We start from the raw sequence: 23,792 nt of genomic DNA, 5'->3' as shown, positions 1-23,792 counted from the left end.
CTCGCTTTCAAACGTTTGCCAACGCCTTCTGCGAGTTTCTTTCCCCGATGTTCCGTTTTCTCGCGATTCCCAGCTTTGTAATACGTGCATCTTCCATCGTTTTTCACGAGTATCTCATTCGGTTTCGCGTCTTCTCGAGCGTGTCCTGATTTTCAGATATTTTTCAGCTCCTTCCGCCGGTTTCTTTCTCGTTTCTTCGATCTTGGAAAAATATCTTCCACCGCCTATCGCTCTCGAACGATGGCACATCGCCACGACTGAACGTAGACATCGAAAGCAGCTCGATCGCGCACACCTGTACAAACATCTCCGCTCGGAAAATTAACAAGTTTCTCATTGTCGCGCGACACTCGCGCGAACGTATCACTCGGCTACCGTCGACCAGCTTCTCCCTCCTCTGCGCCACCCTCCAGCCATTCGACACCTCGGTTTTCCTTCTTTTTCCCTTTTTCGATCACCGACAGCCAGGCCCATTCGTTTTCAGGACGCGCGTTTCCACGCGCTATGCCGAATTCGGAAATAGCTTAACTATATTTAGGTGATTTCGACACCCTAACTCAGGGAAAGGTGTGTTGCTCTTACCCGGCAACTTTTAAACGCCGTAACAACGAACTTACGACCTTCTTAATATCTCTCTTCGATATTTATCGGTTTTTCCGAAGAAGAAAGATCGGGGCAAACGAACGGGAAGAGCGCGTCGAGACGAAAGCGTTCACTCTTAAAACGTAGCCGTCGTCGCGTGTCTCTTCGCGCTTATCCTTCGCTCGACCTCGAAAAAGAAATTCGTTAAAGTCGAATTTACACCTTTTCGCTCCGGACGAACATCGTGAATGATTCGTGGAGAAACATTTTCGTCCCCGTTTCGCCCGAAAAACGAACGAGGTAAGGCGAACTTTGCTTTGGACGTCTCAAACGAATATACAGGGTGGTTGGTAACTCGTCCTGTTTTGCGACCAAGTTTTCAGGACAGAAAAAATAAAAAAAAAACAAATTCGTATAAAAGCTCCGCTCCCCAGCGGCTTAAACCCAAAAATTGTATTAAACACGAAAAATGTAAAGCGCCCACACATAATATAGCATGGCTACGTCGTACCGTATCTTTGCCTAACACATCATTACAAAAATTCATCGTTTATTGTGAATACCAATATGTATTTAAAACTGTATCTTGGGCTAAATAAACATCATTAAAAAAAAAAAAGGTAGTTGGTAACTGGCGGTACAAGCGGAAAGGGGGTGATTCTACGCGAAAAAAGAAGTCGAAAATATAGAATAAAAAAAATGTTTTTTTTTTTTAATTTTTCCATCGAGACAACGATCTGTAGGAGGTTGATTAATGAGATTATTATTAGGTGAAGTCGTCGATGTATTTTAAATTTGTCAATACAAGTCCAAGTCGCGATACGGTGTGTATAAAATCGTTTGGTCGCAGTGTATACTGATTCGTTTGCGATCGCGTCCGTTTATTTATAATAGTCAGGGGGAAGTCGGAAGATTCAAATTTGTCTTGCCTTACAATACCTACGACCGCGGTCTTGATACTCCGCAGCAAAACAACAACATGATTTGAATTGAATTCTAACTCTTGTACCGCTACAGATCTACAATGAGATCCGTTATAACGTACCGCACGCGTACCGAACGAAAATTCAAAGTCGATTTTCTCGAAAACAAAGCCTCGAACGAAAAATTTTTATTCTATATTTTCGACTTCTTTTTTCGCGTAGAATCGCCCCCTTAGCGCTTGTACCAACAGTTACCAACCACCCTGTATAAATACACCGGCTCTCGTTTTTTACATTCAATTATAACGTAATTTACATATCTTCGCTTGATCTATCGAAAAATATCGCTTTCCTTCAAAGTGATCGTCCTAAGTGGTCACCATGAACGAGATAGTTGTTCGTCTTTCACGTTCAAGTCGAATTTACACCTTTTCATTTTGGATTTCCATGATCACCGGGTGATTGGACATCCACAGCGGCTATGAAAATGAAAGATGAAAACCGGCGGAATATTCCTATCAGTTGAACTCCTCTACTTTGCCTCTACTTTGTTTATATTGTTCGGCGGCCACTTTGGACGAAGCGCGAATGAAAACAACGTTTTTCGACGAATCAGCCACGACGATGATCCAAATTGGAAATATGTAAATTCGGCTTCGCTGCGAACCAATCATCCAAGATGGTCATCCGAAGTAAAAACTGTACCGGATTTACGTGGTTTCGCTTTGGAAGGAAGATACTTTTATCCTCGTTCCATCCGCGTATAAAATAAGAATTTAAGCAGCGTTCGTCCGCCGTGTTCCTTCGGCTCTTAAATTCGGCTTTAGGCTTCTTCCGACTTTTCCAACCCGGTAACGTCGTTGCGCAACCGACGCGGCGATATCTGTCGATCGAAATCTCGACTGAAATCTTGAATGAAAATCACGCGAGAATAAAGCCTTCCTTCTATTTGCTTTGAGAGCGACGTTGTGAAAGGACGCAGGTCGTTCTTCGAGTATGTATACACGTAGCCACGCGAGCCACGTATCGACCGTTTCTTTAATTCACCCCTTTGTGGTTCGTTGAAGGCGCTCGTGGACGAGTTTCGCCTGGAACTCGAAACATAACGCGACGCAACGTAACGCAAGAGCGTCGTGCCAATTTTACCGGCAATAAGGCGTCGAACGGTTAATCAAAGTTACGGTAAACACGGCCTACTTTTTAAGGGGCGATTACCTCGCAACGAGCGCTTCGATTTCGTTTCTTAGATCCGCTGCGAACAATAGCGACGACGCGCGATTTTTCCTTTTTCCTCTGTTATCCTTCGTCTTTCGTTCGTGTTCTCGTCCCGTCTCTTTTGACTTTTCTTCGTTAACATTCGCCCTCGTTTCGTTTCCCGATCGTAGATTGCTTCTCTGAAATATTCTGTGTACAGTCTACATTCATCTCCTATCGATGTCATTTCGTTCGTGTTTCGTGTCAAAACGAAAATAGATTCGTTTCATTTGTTTCACTTTCACGGTTAACAAATTTTTCCGGTTTCCAACTATAAGATTAATGGTTCTTTCTCTCTCGTGCATCGGCCGTAGGTATCGTTTACACGATTTAATTCTGAACAATGAAAAACTCGTTTCGCCTTTTTCTGATTTCGCGTACAGTTTCGTACCGTCAGTCGCATTAATATTCGCACGCAGAACTATTTGTACAGTTGTGGCTTTGTTTAAATATCGTGTGGATTATTCGACGAAGATACCAAGCCATTTATCATAGCTTAAAAATTCCTAGATAATTTCTTCTTAAAAATAACTTTTCACTTTCCGATAGATTTTGAAGAGAAAATTGTCTCATTTTCACGTGGTGCCAGTATTCAAGAAAAGGTACCAATCTCGATAACGGACAGCTTGTAATTTATCACAGAGGAAAGCGTAGAGGTTCTCGCGAAATTGCACAATTGTTAATAGCAATCGTAGCTATAATGAAGAAGATCGCGTCGAATTTAAGAAAGAAAAGAAAAAGGACAATCTGCTCTCTGTTAAAAATCTATTCAATCTACCTATACAATTAAACGTTATTGTTAGGAAGAAATTGTTTGAGCATTGTTTCAAGCTATAATAAATGGTTCGTATTTCCGTAGGATAAACAGCGCGATATTTAATACAATACAATACAAAGATAGTGGCGCGCGTTCGTCACACAATATAAATGCGACTAACTATATGTAATCGCTTCGTAATACCTTGAAATACCTATCGTTTGCATAATTTCAAATATTTTCCTTCCATTAAATCGAAAATACAGGGTGATTGGTAACTGATGGTACAAGCGGAAAGGGGGTGATTCTACGCGAAAAAAGAAATCGAAAATATAGAATAAAAATGTTTCGTTCGAGGCTTTGTTTTCGAGAAAATCGACTTTGAATTTTCGCTCGGTACGCGCGCACTTTATCGCGTCTCGTTATAACGGATCTCACTGTAGATCGTTGTCTCGATGGAAAAATTAAAAAAAAATGTTTATTCTATATTTTCGATTTCTTTTTTCCCGTAGAATCACCCCCTTTCCGCTCGTACCACCAGTTACCAACCACCCTGTATATTAAACGAAGCTGTCGGTGCCAACGTAGAATTTGCATGCAACTTATAACAAAACGGATCGTCTCAATTCGTTAAACGGAAGGCAGGAACGTTGCAAGCTCGTCAAACGCGTGGACGAGTAATCGCGTTGCACGTTGAAATTGACTATGTGTCGGTAGCGTTATATTCTTATTAACTCGGATGGTGTAGACGATTCGATAGCACATAGTTGTGGCGATAATACGCTACAAACGCGTACTGGAAAGCGACGTTGACAACGGCTAACTAAACGGCCGTATGGCGTTTCTGTTTGCTCTGTATAATGCTACGGATGCAACGTGGAAACGATAGAACGTGTAACGAGCCACGGTGACTAATTTCTTGTTCATTTTTACCTCATATTTCATTCATCGATCGGGCTGCTTTTCTTATTTTACGACTGGCTTTTTTTTTTTTAATACCATGTAGATTTCTAGACGATATGACGCGTGTTTTCAAATCGCGCGTTCGATCGCGACCTACTATCGATTCCAGTCGTTATCGACGTTGTACGACCGGTTTCGATTCGAATAACAGCGTAGATACGAGTGATCGATGAACCATAATTACGATACTCGCGAGTAATCGCGCGTTTACACTTCCAACCATCGAGCGGAATGCGCCTTAATAATTTAATGAAATGTAATAATACGAAAGCGTAAAGGAGAGTTCTTTTCGCCGATCGGAAATCGAACATCCTTCTTGTGCTCCAAGAATCGCCCCGACACGCTCGTGCGACTGTTCGTACCGTGGAAAGGGCGAGCCAATGGTTTCACCAAGCATTCCTCCAAATGTTTGGTTTTACAAATGGACGTTGAACATATTAAATTAGAAATAATATTGAAACGTTCGATGGATTCTCCGAATCGAGAAACACTCGAGCGTTTCAAATAAAGGCGACGATTTGGAAACCATCGGATGGAATCGTGCAGATTAGATCTCCAAAGAAATATATTTAACGATCTCGAGTATTTAACACTAGAACTGCCGATAATTAACGCGAAGCTATTTCTACGAAATGCAGTCAAAATGACTGGTCTTGGAAAAATACGAAATAATAGAATATTTTTATATTTATTGATTACAGAAGAAATTCCATGTTATGTTGTACACTTTTGGTATTAGTAATCCATCTGGGACCTAAACAAGGGTTGACACATTTGTAAAATCGTAGAACCAGTCATTTTGACTGGTGTGATATTTCTAGCGTTAGCATCTAGCGATCTAGCGATCGATCCGGAACTTTCTTAATATCATAAAGAATACTTTCATAAAAATTATAAGAACGTGTGAGAAGTTGTACGAAACGAGGAAACTGGTTAATTGGGGTTCGATAAACAGATTGCAGGACCCTTTTACGCTTTGACAAGTACCAGTCATTTCGACTGCTGTCGGTATAAGTAGCCTTGATACAAAATTATTTTGAGTTTGAATACGTAAAAAACAAAATGAAATTCGTTACATTATTCCTTTAGTTATCATTGCGGGAAAAATATATAACACGAAGCAGGAACTTTAAAATAAAATTGTAAAACCAGTCGATTTGGCTGGTGTGGTAGTTCCAGCGTTAATTACGATTTGTACTTCGTTGTAACTTCGCCAAGATTAAATCGCATGTACGAAATAACGAGACAAAATCACGAATCTACCTTGCGAGGTCATCGGCGTGTTCTTGAAGTCAAAAAGCGAATTTTCCAATCTACTTTGTTTTTTCCGTTCTTTCAACAATTACCCACGGACATACCGATGTTGTCATCGGATTGTCAAATTCAGCAAACCAATTCACTGGCAGCGTGAACTTCTTTCACGACTCTATATATTTTCTTCTAAACTAAAACGCACAGAAAATTCTCCGAAAGCGGGTTCGACGTTCACACGATTACTGTAATAATCGCACTAATTTTCTACCCCGCGATGTTTCGTTCGCCTACAACAAGCGAGTCAACCCGTTTACAACGAATTGAACAAATCGTGGAAAACGAGGAAACTCGCGATCGCGATTGTAATTTCTTCGTCGTTCGTCGTTGTCACGAGTCCGAGCGAAGATTAAATGGAAACAGCTATCGATCATTCTGAATGCTCGTTTTAATCTCCACGAACGTCCACTGGCATTCGTCGCGAAGGCATAGAGCGTTCTCGGATCATCCGAATATTCCATTTATTAGGTTGTCCGAAAAGTTTCTTCCGTTTTATGAAGAAATAATAGACGCGCAACGTTTTCTGTTTTATATTATTTCGTTGAATTACGTACGATCCATTTTGTTCCGTTGAGATAAACACGACATTTCACACACTTGGTTTCACGTTTGTATGTTTCACGAAAGAAAGTCACTTTTCGGACAACCTAATACAATTCGCTGAACGATCGCCAAGCGGCAAAGCTTCCATCTTATTAAACTTAACTCGCTCGTTCGTTTTACAAAACGTTGTTAAACCGGAAGAACGAGACATTCGTCGCTCGGTTGGCTCGAACGCAAAGGCTCTATGGTTGTGGCGTGTTCTCAGTAGCGCTCCTCGATCACTCGACCGACGGAAGAGAAGCAAGAAGGTTTTCATCGTACTACGCCGTATCGACGATACACGGACATCGTCTCTTTGACAAGCTGATCTCCGCTATGAGCGAAGACTGAAGCGAAACGCAGAGAAGAGGAACGCTACGCGATACATGCTCGATCCCCGATGCTTACGAAGATGGAAACGAGTATTAGCATATACGTAGGATATACCGTGACCGTACGAAAAGGACGCTCGCTCTTCGCGTTTAGACTTTCAAATTAGAGGTATTCGTCCCGTTAATCGTCTCGTCGCTTGCCATGGAAATAACCGACTATGGAAAAACGCGTCAACGAACGGGCGGCGAAAAAGGAGAAAAAGGGTAGGTAGGTAGATAGGTAGGTAGAGTCGGTACAGCAACGAGAAGGTACGTTCGTTGTAATTTCAATGGCGTGCCTACTCCTACCGTTCTTGTACTCGTTAACGACTCGTAACACGTATCGCGATGCGTCTTGGTTCGCGTTTACGAGACACTTAAAAGTTGATCTCGCGAGTGCGACTCTTAATTCCATCTGCGATCGCACCTACGCCGTAACCGTCGTCGTAAATCGCGATTTTCGAAAAAATTGGCGGACTTGGAGGAAGCTACTGGCGATACGGTTGCTTCCACTTCTTGCCGTTATAGTATTTGGGTTATGGGGTGTGGCATACCCGTGGGATTCTCACTCACGGTTCACCTACATACGCTTAATGTTTTTCCTAGTAAACCTTAAATTAAATTACAACGTTAACGAATTACACGTGAAACACGCGCGGCGACTAGGTCGATCCACCTTCGCCGTGTTCCTATTGTTCGTCCATCGTTCGTCCGTGCTTCTCCCATTAGCCTTTTCGTCGCAGGTTTGGACTAAACGAGCAAGAAACGTCGAGCGAAATTCGGTGTTTTACCTCGTTTAGATCGGAACTCGGACAAAAGAGACACGTTCGGTACGTTCTTAGCAATTTCTTGCGATATTCGGCGATCCTCGATTCTCAGAATTATTCTCAAATTTTCACTAGTTTCTGAAATTCATATACAGAACATTTCGCAGCATCGACCTAAACATACAGCTAAATACAACGAAGAACGTTCGTTTAAATGTATACCCTTTCTTCGTGAGATACAACTTTACGAGATCTTCCTTTATAAGATGCAACGAATTTTCTATTTGATTTTGTTCGTCTAATTAAAACTCTGCGGAAGATGCTCGAAATGACCCCATCTTACATTCGAAGAAGGTAGAGTCGGTAGACGTCTTAGAACTGATAATGGATCCTCTTACGTTCCGAATGGTTTCTGGTTTTCTTGAAACTTGTCGAAAAGCTTAGTCGATTCCGAATCTAAGTATCTCGACATTTTCAACAAGCGTTGCCTACGCGATAGATTCCAAGTGTCTCTGCAAGTAAAAGTCCAATAGATTTAAGTTCGAGGAAAGGGCAGGCCATAGCCATAGAAGCTGCACGCGCGATACATTTATTTAGAAAGCGTTGATTGAAAAAGAGCTTGCCTCGTAAACGACGAAGACAAATAAAGTACACGTTTGTACGAACTTCTTTCGTTGCTTTCAGGTGTACGATTAGCGGAGTCCGCGTGTTCCGTTACGCTCTGTGTAGTCAGTGGAAATAAAATCAATTAAATTATCGCCATATGTAGGTGAAGATAATCTTCGTTTTAAAAAGTACGATAGATTGGAAGTCGCACATCGCTAGTTTCTTTTCGTCGTTTAAATCGAACGAAACATCTGCGAGCTTGTTCCATGAATTCGTTCGCTGCTTTCGCGGCTAAAAGAAACGAACAAACATTTTTCACCTATTCTTTAGAATGCTGTAAAGGTGCGTTCAAACTATCAATGTTTATTGGCAATACTTCGAGGTTCTCGACGTTCTTCTAATATCGGCAATATCGCACTGACGATATATACAGGGTGGTTGGTGGTACAAGCGGAAAGGGGATGATTCTACGCGAAAAAAGAAGTCGAAAATATAGAATAAAAATTTTTCGTTCGAGGCTTTGTTTTCGAGAAAATCGACTTTGAATTTTCGCTATAAAGGATCTCACTGTAGATCGTTGTCTCGATGGAAAAGTCAAAAAAAAATTTTTATTCTACACTTTCGACTTCTTTTTTCGCGTAGAATCACCTCCTTTCCGCTCGTACCACCAGTTACCAACCACCCTGTATATATCGATGGTTTTTACGTACGATAACGTGGAACACTTGAAAGTATCGGCAATGAATATCGATATTGCGAACGCCACTTTAGAGCACTTGGGCGAATTCTTTGTGCGGAATTTCATTTTACTAAAACGAGCGACGAACGAGCACTCGCACGCTCGATCTAAACGCACCTCAACACGTTCACCGCGTCTCGCACAATAGCCGTCTTTGTATCGCGAAACTTTGCGTATATAACCGATATGAACATTATGAAATACTCTTTCATAATTTCAGGAATTTTATTTCGCCTGCCTGATTCCAGTCGATGGCATACGCAATCCGAAGGTATGCGGCGAGTTGGATTCGCGTCGCACACGCGGCGAACGTTTTAAACCGATCGCGATCGAAATTCCGATGTACGGTACCAACGATCATCGTCTACGTTGTATCGCGTGCAAACAAAGGACCTCGATACACCGTGTACCGACGTGAGACTCCGCCAGGATTACGGAGAACAAAGGCCAAAGCATAAAGAGCGTAACGACGGAACCTGGTTCCGTCGATAACTAATCACGCGCATCGAATAGAATCGAATCGGCTAGCGACGTATCTACCGTAAAGTGTACAACGCGTACCGAAACGCTACGCGCAATGCACCTGGTAAATACCGAGTACAAAGGTACTCGGCGATCGGTGTTTGCTCGAGCAACTCGGAGAAACCTTTTGCCTTTTGATGGATCGAAGCTCGGCCGAGTAGCTAACGTTTGGAGGAACGTTAGTAATCCCTTTGTCATCGCGCTGATGCGCAACCGTTGTTCCCATTTTGGTGAAAACGTATTTCGTTAACATGTCGGATGACAGGTATATCAGGTTGCCCGAAAGGTGATAAGGTTCATAAGGTGATAACAGATGAACAACAATTTCTGTTTTATATTATTTTATCTAATTAGGTATGATCCATTTCGTTATATAACGTCCTTCGTGCATATAATAAACTAATATAATAAACTAATATAAAACAAAACAACATTGTACGTCTATTATTTCCTTACAAAACGAAAGAAACTATTCGGACAACCTAATAGATTACAGCGGCACAGAAATTACGCAAATTAGGAAATTCGCGCAAGTTCGATTCCGATCGTTTACTTCACTCGGGATTTTTGATTTTCCGTTCGCGTTACGTTCGTTCTAAACGTCGCGATCTTTCGCGGAGATCCGACGCCCCTAACTCTGTCGTCCCTTTCTTTCTTTCTGACCGGTCTTCTACCTTTCCCCCTCTTGTTCTGATTACGAATTGGTAGTCAGGGGGCGAGGGTTGCTTTTAAGGTCGGCGTTGATTAACGATTTCGTAGCTGCACGCGATGTTAGCGGTTCGTCGATTTCATCGTTCGCCAACAACTTTACCATCGTTGCCACTTTGCTGGACGCCCGTGCTGCTGAAAAACTCGGAAACTCTCTTCTTTCTTGCTCTCGTCGTTTGCAACGATCGCTCGCGTTACATGGACGTAGTATTTTTGGCCGGTAAACCACGGCCAACGACAAACGAACGGTTAATGGTGTTCGTTCGAAGAGACACGGTCGATTGCTGGCGCAAGCATAAGCAGCCATAGATTGGCGCGTGCATGCGGGTCGCGAGTCTCGAACGTTAATCGGCCGCGTGCACCGGTCTCGGAATTAACGCGGAATTCAGTGCAGATAACTCCACGTTGGTATTATGGCGTCGCCTGGTGAGGGTGATGTTACGTTCGCGCCATCAACACGCAACGTGTTAATCCTTTGTCCTTCTCGGCTCTATATGACCCGCAGTGGATGTTACATTTGGATAGATATTATTAAAATATATTGTTTTTAAGTAAAAATGTTTGCGAATAAATTGTTTTTCAAAACGTCTCATTTTTACTATAATTTCTGTAGCTTTCGCGTATTCCACGATTCTTTCGGAGTGAAATAGTCGAAAGGAGGAAGATATCCGAGGAGATACGAACGCGACGAAGAAGCGATAAAGACAGCAGAGTTGGGAACTCCGAGGAAACTCAGTCACACCGAATGGCCACGCGTTTTCGCTTAAGTTTAAGTTCACCCGCGTATGAAACAAAGACGTAAGCGGCGCTCATGCAGCGCAAAGTGGAAACAGTGGAAATTCGACTTTAGAAATCCTGTGCATCGTGGCGCGCGCCAGATTTCATCGAGCGTACACCACCAGCTCATCTGTACTCGCGTCGAGTCGCGCGTTCACGCACCGAGAAATCATACGCAAACGGAAAGCCATTCTCGGGAACCCGAGATAAACGCGTTGCGCTCCGATTGCGTCTCACGGGCTTTGAATCGTACGAGAAAACGCGTGTCCATTGGACTTTCGATTTTGAAATCAGTCGTTCGAACGTTCTTAGAACCGTGCGAAATCGGTCGATGGCGCATCGACCGGTTGTCGGCTCGATTTCATCCGATTCTCGCGTGTTTTTCCACCGTTAAATGATCCTTTTGCATGTCTGCGATACGCAACTGGCACACGCGCTCGGTGTCTTGTAATTAATCGAAAACTCTTAGTGACCGCTGTAATGGCGCGTTAATGAATTTTCCGAGACAAACGACGCCGTTAAACGTTTCGCGATATTAAACTGCGGATTTCTATGCGATTTTTCGTATTTCTATAATTTCAATAAATGAAATCGAATTTTAAGATCAAGAGAGAGAGAGAGATTTGTTTCGTTTATTAAACAACATCTGTAACAATTATTCTGTTTTGCATATTTTATATAATTTCGTGCATTACGCAAATTATCTTTGCAGCTGCGAATTTTCCACGAACGCATAAATTCATGGAAATCCGATGTCTAGTAATTATCATGCGCTCGCTATTGTACTCCACGCGTTCGATTTCAACTCGATCCAGTAGCTTTTCTTGGGGGCTGCGAAATGCGTAAAAGCTGGATCACACTTTTATTTTCCAAACCTTTCGCAAGATTACAAATTTTCCTTCGTAATTTACACTTCGACATCTATCTGCGCGATACCGCGGCTCAAACGATTAATCGTCCTATCTGTAAATAATTAAACAACCCATCTAACGAGCTTCTCAGAATGTTTTTGTTCTTTTTTTTATTTCGTAAACTTTTCACGATCGATTCTCATTGAGAACTATATAAGTGAATTATTTTGACGCGCTACTGTAACCTTCTCAGAATGTGACGTAATATTTTTTCTATCTTGTTCGTAGATTCGCTTGGACTCGTTCGACGATTCTCGTTCGTTGGTGATCGGCGATTCGACAGAAACCGCAGAATGGACGAACGATCGAAAGGGAAACGTTAAGAGGACGTTGGTTCGAAGGGAGAAAGGTAAGCGTAAACGTATGAACTCTAGCGAAGCGGTATCGATTTTTCGACTGCATCGGAATCACGTGAGACCGAGGTTGCACGCGACATCGCGATATCGCGATATCGTGTCCCCCGATTACGGTCAAGTGCGAATGTCATCGGTCCACAAACCTTCGCGTGGCGGCGTTCCTTTGAAAATATACTCGGTTCGTTCGGTTTTTCCGTCCGTCGACTCGCTTCGATAGCAAAAGTCGTTCGCTCCACTTACGTCGATCGGACGAAATCCCGAAACCGAACTTGGCCAGTCGCTGATGCTAATTCGGGTTGTGCAATGTACGCAAATTTTAGCATACAATGCCGGTTCGCGTTGATTCGTCGTAGATCTAGTAGCGTGACTTTGCGCGATCGAGCACGACACGGCGGCGCGACGTGCCATGCCGGTAGCGCACGCATTTTTATCCCTTTTTTCATCTTGCTCGTATTTCTCGCCTTTCTCTCTTTTTTTTTCAAGGAGCCATGTTTTTTTCAAAACTATCCTACACGACGAAGATATTGAGCACAGGGTTTGTATTTTTTAGGTAGCCGTTTTAGACGTTCGAACGTCTACAGACACGCATAAACGAGATTATTAAAATTCTGACGCGTATCGAGAGATACACCGTATTTGGCTCGATCGATTATTTATTCGTATCTATCTGTTTTTATTTGACGATCTAAGAGAAAGAAGGTCAGCGAGCGTTTCCGACCGAATAATCAAGTTTCGCGTAATACGAAAATTCGGTGCCGCACGCCGTTCGGAAATCGCGGCTAACACCGTTTACTTACCAGAGGCTAGAATCCCCATCGGCATCAACAACAACGGAAGCAGCAACATCGTAGTCACGATCAAGCGAGCTATTCGCGCGATATTTCCCGAACGATCGAAAGAAACGGCGACGTTGTCGCTCTATCTACATCCTCGGTAGATCGCTATAACCAGAAACTCCACTCCACTTTGCACCATTCGATCGCCTTTAACGATTTCCTAATATAATTCCTGACTAGTTTTCGACTGCTGGTTTCCGTCGAACGCGTATAAAGAAGACCGACGAACTACGCAAATGTACGCAAAAGGCGAAGAAGATGGACTCGTTCGTTTCCTCGATGAACTACGCGCATGTTAGCTGGACAACCACGAGCGACCTAGAACTCGCGTCGAACAACGCTTCGAAACGTCGTTTCGCGGTTTCGCGCTGATCGTCCGTTTTCGAGGAAGACGCGGCTGGCTATCGACTGACGTGCGAGTCGAATAGGTCGTAAAACGCGCTACCTAACAGTTGTACGTTAGCGATCGGCCGCACGAGCGGACGTTTCGTTTACCAGCCACTGACCGGTCGATGTCGCGAAACACGGTACACGCGTCGTCGATGTCATCGTCTCGAATCGAAAGAACGTGATCTCATCCTGTCGACCGACCGGACGTTCGGCACGCGCGCCTTTTCTTCGCTCGTTTACGGGCAAACGAGAGAACAAAGTCGATGTACCGGGGGTACGTGGATGGGAAAAAAAGTCGGAGACCGCGTCGCGACGCCGAGCCGCACCAGGCATAACTGAGAGCGTTGTCGGACACCCGCCGTTATCAGGTACGATTGGAGGCGAGGTGCGCGTGCGCGTACGCGTACGAATACGCACGTGTGCGCACCCCCGAGAGGAATCGGGACAAACCGAGCGAGGCACAGCCGCTCGGGGAATAGGTGCGACCCTTCCTTCCCTACGAGTCTTTTCCCATATTTACCCGTTCTAATTATTCCTTTCCGCGGTAGCCTGACGCACCTTCGCCTTTCGCGCAATTCCACCGTTTCTTCCTATTCTATTTGCATCGTCTTCCGTTTGTCCTCTCGTTTACCTTTCGAGATTTCCATCGATTCCGAATCCCGCGCCGTTTATCGTTTGCTCGGCTTCTTCCTTTCTTCCGTCGTCGGAAAAATGAGACTAGTCTCCGTGACGCGGAGGAATCAACGATATACAACGCTTTTATGGCCCGAGCATTTTCGGCTATACGTAATAACACGTAAGTATAATACGTACTTGCTACATTTCGTTATTGGCGATTGGCACGCGATTTTTCCGTAAAAGTTTCTTCTTCTTTCCACGGGGTTACGTTGAGTTTTCATCGCAACGCGGTTAAACACCGAGCTGAACGTGTTTTACTTTTCGTTGGACGCGAGTACGGAATATATGTGTGTGTGTGTGTGTGTATAAACAAAAAGTTTCGTTTCAGTCTCGAGGGATCGACGTACACCTCCTAAACGAAAAGTTTAGCGTCGGTTCCCAGGCGGCGATAAAGCGTTTAGCGCGTTAAATTTACATTTTTTAGGCTCTTTTTGTCTCCAAATTCGGCTGTCGCCTTATTTAAATATTTATCCTCTCTACTAGTTCGTACTGTTCAGCAGAGAAATATACCGATCGCGTCCAACGTTTCGACACGTCCCAGTTCTGCCTCAACGTGCGTGAAACACGCATCGTTGATGCACCTAACGTCGCCCAACCAAACTTCAAACCCTACTAAGCCTAAAAGGTAAGACGCCTTTTCGTATCAAATCGATATCAAACGAAACGAATGTTATTCTCGTTTCCTATGCACAAGGTATACGTCTCTTTGTACAGTTTTTATTCGTTTGCCCACGACTTCCGTTGCCGATTTCTACTCAACGTTCCTTCTTTTCCAAAATATCGCAATTGGCTAATGTTTATAAACGTAATTCTAATATTATACAAGGTGGTTGGTAACTGGCGGTACAAGCGGAAAGGGGTTGATTCTAGGCGAAAAAAGAAGTCGAAAATATGGAATAAAAATGTTTCGTTCGAGGCTTTGTTTTCGAGAAAATCGACTTTGAATTTTCGCTCGGTACGCGTGCACTTTATCGCATCTCGTTATAACGGATCTCACTGTAGATCGTTGTCTCGATGGAAAAATTAAAAAAAAAAATTTTATTCTATATTTTCGACTTCTTTTTTCCCGTAGAATCACCCCCTTTGCGCGTGTACCACCAGCCACCACCCACCCTGTATATATAATAATAATAATAACAATTTTACGCTTTGGTAATCGCAGCTAAAGTCAAGCTGACGTGACGCGCTCCGCGATGAAAGCGATACGCGCGAACATGTCGTACGTCTACGATGGATCGTAAGTTTGACTGGCGATCCGCGGACGAAATTTTCTTGTACCGTCGCTCTGGTTTCGCTTAATCTCTTTCGATGGTTCGAAAGCAACGTTTCGGCGGGCAGAATAGGATCTCCCCTTTGAAACGATAACAGAGAACGCGAGACACAGGACGAGAGGGGTGCATTTCAATTGATCCGTCGCTATCGTCAGCAGGGTTCGTTGACCAACATTATCGTATACAGTGACGTGCACGCGAACCCTTCCAGAAAAGAATACGCAGAGAGTGTCCTTGAACCATCATCGTTTCCTCGTTAAAATCATTTACGATCCTTTGCTTTTGATCTTTCGTTTGTACGACCTTGTCTCTCCGCTTTGCCTTTTCCATCTCTCGCCTTTCTTTCGTTTTATTCCTGCGAATCCGTCTGCATATATTGGCTTGGCAACTAAGCGACTGCGGATTTTGTCAATATCACCTAACGACAAAATCCGCAATCGCTTAGTTGCCAATGCGATAGTTTCGCCATAGTTTTCTGATCGCGTCCGATCAAGCTACGAAAGTACAGTCACGCGAGTCGAATATTTCGTGGAAAAATCGTTGCATATTTTCGAAACGTAGGCTGTGACGTTACATGTAGAATAAATTCGAAATTCCACTTCTTCGAGCCTCGTACTCGCTTACGCTATTTTCATGATACGTTAGCACGGTTACAGTTTACTATAGTTTGATGTAGTTGTCGAATATCGTCATCGATTTTACGATGATAGGAAGACTATTATTTGGTAGTAGTATACGGTATTTATTAATCGCAGCAGTCGGCAATCGCCTACAAATGGACTTGGTCTCGCTCCTACCACGTTCTACCGATCTCAAATTCTTGTTCGAGCCTGTCGTATCAATTCCATTGCTCTTGCGATTCTCGCTGAGTCACTTTTACTTCTATCTTTTCGTTATCCTTCTTACTAATTTTTCTCCACTTTCAAGCTACTTGGCAAGTGCAGCGTATCCAAATATTTTTGTTTAACGAACGCTCAGTTTCCTCTCGTTTCTTAGCACCTGTGATAGGAGCTTTTGCATCGTGCTATATTTAACTCCGTTACACCACCTCTTTGCGATTCTTTTACAGTTCGACGTAGCAAGACGTTATCTAGCATTGTTTTCACGGACGGAAACGAGAGTCGTCTCGGAGCGAGAAAGTCGATCGGGAAAGAAAGCTGAGTCATACAGGAAAGATTCGTCTCATCCCTCGTCTTACTCATCCGGCGCTGTTTTTCCAGTTAATTTATTTTATTTATTTCGCATACGAGAGAGAATTCGCGTTAGATCAATGAACAGTCAGACTTTTTTTTATATATCGTACAATACGTTTTGAAATTTCATTGGCAACGACGATGGCACGCGGCTGTCGCGACTCTGTCGGTAAAATTGAAAACGAATCTGAAAATTTCTATAGAAGATATTTGGCGGAAACGCGCATTTGAGAAAGATCGTCGAGATATTTGAACAATGAATCGTTCGCTATATTAATAATCCATAACCCGTAGTTAGACCATTTTTCCCACTAATCGTATGTTTCCAGGCTACTGTTCACACTGTATGTTAATTTCTCGCTACAGCGTATTTTCGCGACGAATGTCTTGTTATAGATTCTATATACATCTCCACGTTGGTCTCAAGTTTCGCGACTCTGTCGGTAAAATTGGAAACGAATCTGAAAATGTCTATAGAAGTTGCGAGATATTTGGCGGAAACGCTCACTTGGAAAGATCGTCGAGATATTTGAACATTGAATCGAACGAATCGATTTCAAGTTTCAAGTTTCGCTACTCTATAATCGCGATAGTCGTCTATCGGTCTATATCGATACTAACGAAATATTAAAAAGTTTCGTAGAAAAAACGTGCGAATACTTTTACTAGCTGTACGTACAATGGCGCGGTAACGATGAATGTATAAGGAAAAAATAAGAGAAGGTTGAAGAAAATGGAAGATGATAGAGAAAAAGAGTAGAAAAGAGTCGTGGGACCAAGGACGAATCTCTTGTCAAGCTTTTTCAAAATCACCGATAATTCGAACGAGACGTGTGAAAATGTTCGCTTTGAGCTTAAGGTAGCCAGTCGGAACTAATAAACCAATAACGATCGTTTTTTTTCGTTCCTTCCGTATATTCGATGTCGTTTATTCGATGCGATGATAAACGGAATTAATAGATAGTTTCCTAGGTCAACGATGCAGGAGGGCCAATTTATTTGCAACCTTGAACCATCCTGGAACTCCATTACCAATAACATCCATCGTAATTATTGTCCGTTTCGTTTGTCAAGAATTAATGGTCTGAAACAGCGTATATCGTATCGTTTGCTATATCGTGTTTCAGATTGAAATTGAATTATACGAAAGCGTAGTTCGTCCGCCCACTGCGCCGTGGCGCTCAAATTCGCGTTACTTTTCTTTTTCGCTTAATATCACGCAGCATCCGTTAATCCTAATGAGCAAGTGGAACGTTGGGAACGTCGAGGACTTAGTAAGCAGCTGTTTCGGCTTATCGTGCTTTTCCTATAATAGCATGAAACACGGTATTACGGTATAGCATTGTTATTATCTCGATGCGATTCAACGAGATATACGTTGTATAACGTTACAAATTTCCTTCTTTTTGCGATATCACCCATTCGTTAGTTCGTGATTTATCGAATAATAATTCCCATAAGAACAAAGATACACCGTTGCACGGATGCTGTAGAAACGACTGGGCGAATAAATTTCACGCGGCACAACACGAGTGAGATTCGATGTGAAGGTAGAAGAAAAGGACAGACCGAGAGGGAGACGTAAAATTCAATGTGAAAATAGGAAAGAATGGAAAATATGGAACAAACTGGGATCGTGTTCGTTCGTTGCATATTTTATTAGAAACTGGGACATTGTTCGTATTTGACGCAATTTCGACGATTCCACTATGCATCGCAAGCCTGTATTACTTCACAGAGGAATGCCCATTTCCTCTTCAATTTCTACATTCCGTTGTTCCTTCTTCCCTTACGCGACAAGATGGTAATAAATAAGTTAATAAATAAAAAGAAATTATCTTCAACTTAGTCACAGGTGAGTTAAGATGCTCAAAAATGTATGGAGGAAACGTAGAATTCTCTACCTCGTTTAAAATCTATCAGCAGAATTTAATCTTAATTTCGACAAATATCGCAGACAGAGACGAATGAGGAGGAGATCGCCGATGAGCTTGGCAGAAATTCAGCCGAAAGTGCGCTCCGCTAACTAGCGCTTCTAGCGGTCAAACGGCTGAATTATACGCGTATTGCTTCTCCACGATACTCTCGGTGGTATAAACGTGACCCTGACAACCACCGGCTGTACAGAGTTGACCGAAAACAGGCTCTTATTCTTAGTGACGCTTCGAAAACAAGCGGCAGTACGTTGCACCGTACTTCGAGCGCTTACTATAATCTTCATCCTCATTTTCGTATAAGAAGACTCGTTTTATCTACACTAGTCCGGCAAGGGAATCAAGTTATTGTAAAATTGTACATTTATTACAACCTGCAAATTAACTTGAATAGAACAATGTCATTTTCCAAATGAACGAAGCGTCTGATTATTCAAAATTCTTCCAAAGATCGGTAAGTATTAGGAGAATCAAATGACATAAGAGGTATCTGAAACCTTTTGAAATTCCTGTAAATTACGTCATTTAGTGACGTCACAAATAACGAAATAAAAGGTGGCACAAATTTGCCGATTTCGGAAATAAAGCCCGTTCCACGACTATATCGAAGAACGCGACTTGACAAACTTTTTGATTGTACCATTTTTGAATCAAGGGAACAAGACGTTGTAGCAGGGACTACATGTTCGCCGATTCTTGGAAATGAATGGTTATTTTCGAGGAATTTTCGTAAGCTGGTTTGCTGTCTTTTTTTCATACGATATTTCGTTTAATTATACGTGGTCTTAACACTTCTCAATTTCATTTTTTGATTTTGTGTGACTTTTTACGAGATAAATAAGAGAATTGAAGAATGCTATCGAACTATACTGATTTGTTCAAACTTCTTCTAAATACATTTTTTACAATTATTTTGCAATAAATTATCTAATTTTTATGTTAATTACATTATACTACCATTTCCAAGGAGATCGTTGTTGCTAGCTAGTTGATGGATAATATTGGCAGCAGTTGGCTACTTGTGGTATCCTGATTGTTGTATCTGCCCGCAAAATGGCTTTTTTGTAATAAATACAAAAAATTGCTTATTCCTAATTTTTAATTAAACTTTGTTAATTATTTAGTTAGACAAACTTTTTTGAAACTAAAAATGTGGAGGAATATAGTAACACTAAAAAATTCCAGTTAGGAAAATCTCCATTAATCAGTAAAATATATTGACATTATTTGTATGTCTTTTATTTGTTAAAGGAATTGCTCGATTTTTTATATAATCTCGCGAATCAAAATATAATCGTAAATTTATCTCTAAAAAAAACTAGTTTGATAATTATTAGAAAAAGATGATCGTTAAAAGTTGGCATATTATACTATAGCTACAAGTTACTCTATAAAAATTGTTTATCGTTGAGATTATCGCGGTCGTTTACGAGAACCTACGTTTACAACTACGTCGATAACTGTACTTCTGTATGTGCGCCATCTGTGCTGTTACTTACGAGATACACGTATTACCTGCTGTCGATAAAGTTATGATACTATTTAAAGAATCTTAAAAACGTAGCAGAAGAAAAATTTGCGGGATATTTTCGACATACGTTTCAAAATCAAGTATTTCGTTGATGTAAAATTTATATTTTATTTACGAAAAATGTAAGAAACTTTCATAACCAATTACAAAGCATCGGTATAAGACAAAAATGCATGGTAATACTGCGAACGTTGCAAAGAGGGCGTGAAGTACTCTGAAATATCTTATTCTTATGTATGATACAAGATACATATTTATAATAGGAAAACTTTTTCTATTTTCTTTCACATACTAAGAAACAAATATTTTTACGTTTTCATTGGCCCTCATAGATATGCATTAATACGATCATGTATGTTTATTAAAAAGAAAGGTAGATCATACTTGAGTCTTGTAACAAATACAAAAGTGTCGTTAGACAGAGTGAAAACTTATGTAGAGAAAGCAATACAGAAAAGATAGTAATAACATACGATACAAGATGCAAATAAATTATAGATTGTATTATTTTCATGTGTTATATTATTCTTTACCTCTCGAACGATGACGAAGTCCAGCTTCTAAACTTCTAAATGACAGATTTATAATGGTAAACGCTGTAACGTTTTCCGTTTTCTTATTTTCATTGTAATCGACGAACACTAGTCGTAAGCAATAAAAATCTCGCGTATAAATTAAACGTCGCACACTTTGTTTTTAACGGGTTTCAAAAATGACGCGTCGAGCCGTGCTCAAGTTTTTTAATCATAGTTATTATTATCGTTAATATCCATATAATTATCAATAACTACAGTAAAACACAAAACAAAAAATGGATATCTGTACATTTCTTTCTCTTAAGTAAATAGTAACATAAACTTTTTTGTTTGTATACCAGTAGCTTATAATAGGAAGAAACTAAATCATAATATTCACAGATATTTTACAAGGTAGATAAGACACGACGTAGACACGCGCGTCGCGGGAACTTGAACTTCCTATACATATAAAACGATTTCGACGAAGAGTGGAAAAGTATCGAAAAGAGGAAAAACGAGGAATGAACGGAAAAAGAAAGAGAGAGGAAGAAGGACGGGGAAACAGAGAAAACAGAAGGCGCGATTTTTATCATAAAAACGAATGAAATATACCGCGACGTGAGCGTCTTGTTCGCGTCCTATTGTGTGTACTTAACCGTAGCTGTAATATATGCTTTCTTTAAACTCGGCGTCTCGCACGCTCACTTACACCTCTACACTGTACATATGCACAACGCATCTTTTACACTGTACATGCACACGCTCCACGAGTATCCGCGTTGCCTTAAATTAATCACGCTTCCTTTAGGGATCGTCAACACACCATCATTTATAGTTGTATAATGCGTATACACTTTCGTTTCGTTCGTATTGATTGCGTTAAAATCAACCGTATAATAATCGAAGTTATAATATAATATACATAGTATCGATGTATTCGACGCCCGATAGGTCAAAAAAAGAAGAGAAAAAGAATAAACATACACAGTCGTCAGATCAGTGATTGCGCGATCATTCGAAGTAGTAAAGAAAATAGAGGTTACAAGACAAAACGAGAAATCGATTTGTAAAACGATCGATATTTCGAGTCGATTGAACACGGGTGACAAGAATATAAAGTACGTTTTGTATGTTTTGACCATCCCTAATACTTTTCCATAAGGTTATTTTCTAGAGGCATGCGCCCTACGCGCAGCAGCAATAATATCGTAAATAGGTAAGTTTCTTTATATTATTTAATAATGTTTTTTTTCATCCACGGCTTCGTGTGATATAATATAACTTCTGGTCTATACACGTAAGCGCATTATTATCCTCGATACGATTGCTAAAGAGTCTATGACACATCGCGCAAAAGGCGACAAAGTATAAGAGAAATGGGGATGGAAGTGTACACAGAATGGGGCGACGTCAATGGTCAATGAGATCGGTCATACTGTATCCTGTTCATCCAATATGACATACTTTTAAGCCCCTTACCTTTTTTTCTTTTTATGTGCTGGTTGGTACGTTCTAACTAGCCTGATGTAATAACGTTAATAATAATTGATAGCAGCGATAATAGTAATAGTAGAGTAGTGGTAATAATAATAGTAGTAATAGTGGTGATAATAGTATAGTAGTAATAGTAGTAGCAGTAGTAGTGGTAGTAGTAGTAATTAATAATAAGTAATAATAACATAATAATGACAATAATAATAATGATAATATAATAATAATGATAGCCATACTAATGATGATGATGACAGCACTAATGATAAAGATGATAATAATAATAAAATTAATAATATTACATATATATTAATATTATTATTATTTTATATTATAGTTATAATGATAATTATGATAATTATAATAATAATAATAATAATAATAATAATAATAATAATAACAATAATAAAGAATCAAAATAAGAATATTAAAAATTTTATATAATATACATAGTGCTAAGATGATAATAATGATAATAATATGATATATCCTGCTATTGGAAATTATATTACACTAGGAATAAACACTATTTTAGGTAGTTTTTTTCCCACGCTTCTTCGCTAGAGGTCTAAATCGTAACTTTACTTTCTAGTTCGACACGAGCGGCAGCAGCAACAGCGGCAGCAGCAACTATTGTTACAATTAATATAATACATAGGTATTTATATAGAGCAGTATTATACAAAAAACACATCACATACCGCGTGGACCGGTATCGGTCACCATTTTATAATGTTTTTACTTTTTTGTTTTCTTCGTCTTTACGCAGATATATATCGTTAAATAATTAAAATCACAGTAGTTATGCCCTCGCTGGCTCGCTTATAATTTATACAGTATCATTAATATCTAAGCCTTACTTAAAATAGCTCGTGTATTATAGTGGTAGGGGGTACGTTAGTTTTTTTAATCTTCTTCCTCTATTCTCTTACTTACGAAATCGACTGTCCATCTAGAGCAACGGTAGATATATTATTTTACTGTTTTCCTAGAGGAGGGACGCGTGTGAGTTTTTGTTCCTTCGTTTTCTCTCTATCTTTCGCTCTTTTACATCTTTTCTTTCTTTCATTCTTCTTTCCTTCCCTTTCTTTTTTTCACAGTGAGGACATCGCGTGTTTTTTATCAATCGAAGGTCTTCACTAAGGGCTGGGGTTGTGCCTGACCCGCTTGTCAGAAAGACCAAGAGTGACGTCGGTCGATCTCACAAACGTCGTCAGTTAGACGAGTGGTACCGCGAGCCACTTCATCGAGGAGGAATGAAACTCGCCATTGCGAAATAAACCGGGGAAGAAAGGCACGCTCGGTGATGTTCGCACATTGACCGTGCTAGCCTCTCTACGCTACACAACCCCGTACCTACGTTTTAGGCCTACGATCTAGAACATCGGTACGAATCGCCGAAGAATCCGTTTGATTGTCACTGATATAACTCCGCAGGAGAACCCTTCCTCGCTCCCTCGGAAATACTCTTCATCGTTCGTCGTACGATACTGCACCTCGTTAGGAGGACACTCCAGGCTTCATGCCACGTTCGAAGCGTCCTACAAGTGCGTGAAGGCGAGAAGTATAGATATATTGTAATCCAATAGACCACTGGTTGGCCTCAAACCGTGGCGATCACGATGAGCAAATGGGCGATCTTTGCGACACGATGCAATAAATCCGGTGCGATTCGCGCTAGGCTCTCGTTCGCGAAATCACACGACGGGAAAATGTGAACTACGTATGCAGGCTGCAAAGAAAATGAAATCCATGTTTATTTCCATTAGTTTACATCTTTCAATTGTATCGTAATTGTCGCTGCTAGTGATAGCATTATAT

The 23,792-nt window shown here is 41.1% G+C and overlaps 2 protein-coding genes across 6 annotated transcripts in view; both read right to left on the bottom strand.

Annotated features, from left to right (window-relative positions):
* The window catches only part of LOC117208103 (proto-oncogene tyrosine-protein kinase receptor Ret), a 35,012-nt gene extending 21,154 nt beyond the window's left edge, over positions 1–13,858 (bottom strand). Inside the window, exon 1 of the mRNA XM_033448961.1 lies at positions 12,927–13,858. Coding sequence (XP_033304852.1) covers positions 12,927–12,975 — 49 coding nt within the window. The 5' untranslated portion in view covers positions 12,976–13,858. The remainder of the gene's footprint in view (positions 1–12,926) is intronic.
* An 8,674-nt stretch (positions 13,859–22,532) lies between these two features.
* Positions 22,533–23,792, bottom strand: part of LOC117208159 (protein split ends) — a 30,251-nt gene continuing 28,991 nt past the window's right edge. For all 5 annotated transcript variants that reach the window (XM_033449071.1, XM_033449076.1, XM_033449074.1 and 2 more), the window contains one exon: positions 22,533–23,703. In XM_033449071.1, coding sequence (XP_033304962.1) covers positions 23,575–23,703 — 129 coding nt within the window. In that variant the 3' untranslated portion in view covers positions 22,533–23,574. The remainder of the gene's footprint in view (positions 23,704–23,792) is intronic.

This window comes from Bombus bifarius, unplaced genomic scaffold (assembly GCF_011952205.1).
Source record: "Bombus bifarius isolate JDL3187 unplaced genomic scaffold, Bbif_JDL3187 scf7180000008056, whole genome shotgun sequence".
Classification (NCBI taxonomy): Eukaryota; Metazoa; Arthropoda; class Insecta; order Hymenoptera; family Apidae; genus Bombus; species Bombus bifarius.
The sequence above is the reverse complement of the archived record's forward strand: the minus strand, read 5'-3'. Positions and strand labels throughout refer to the sequence as shown.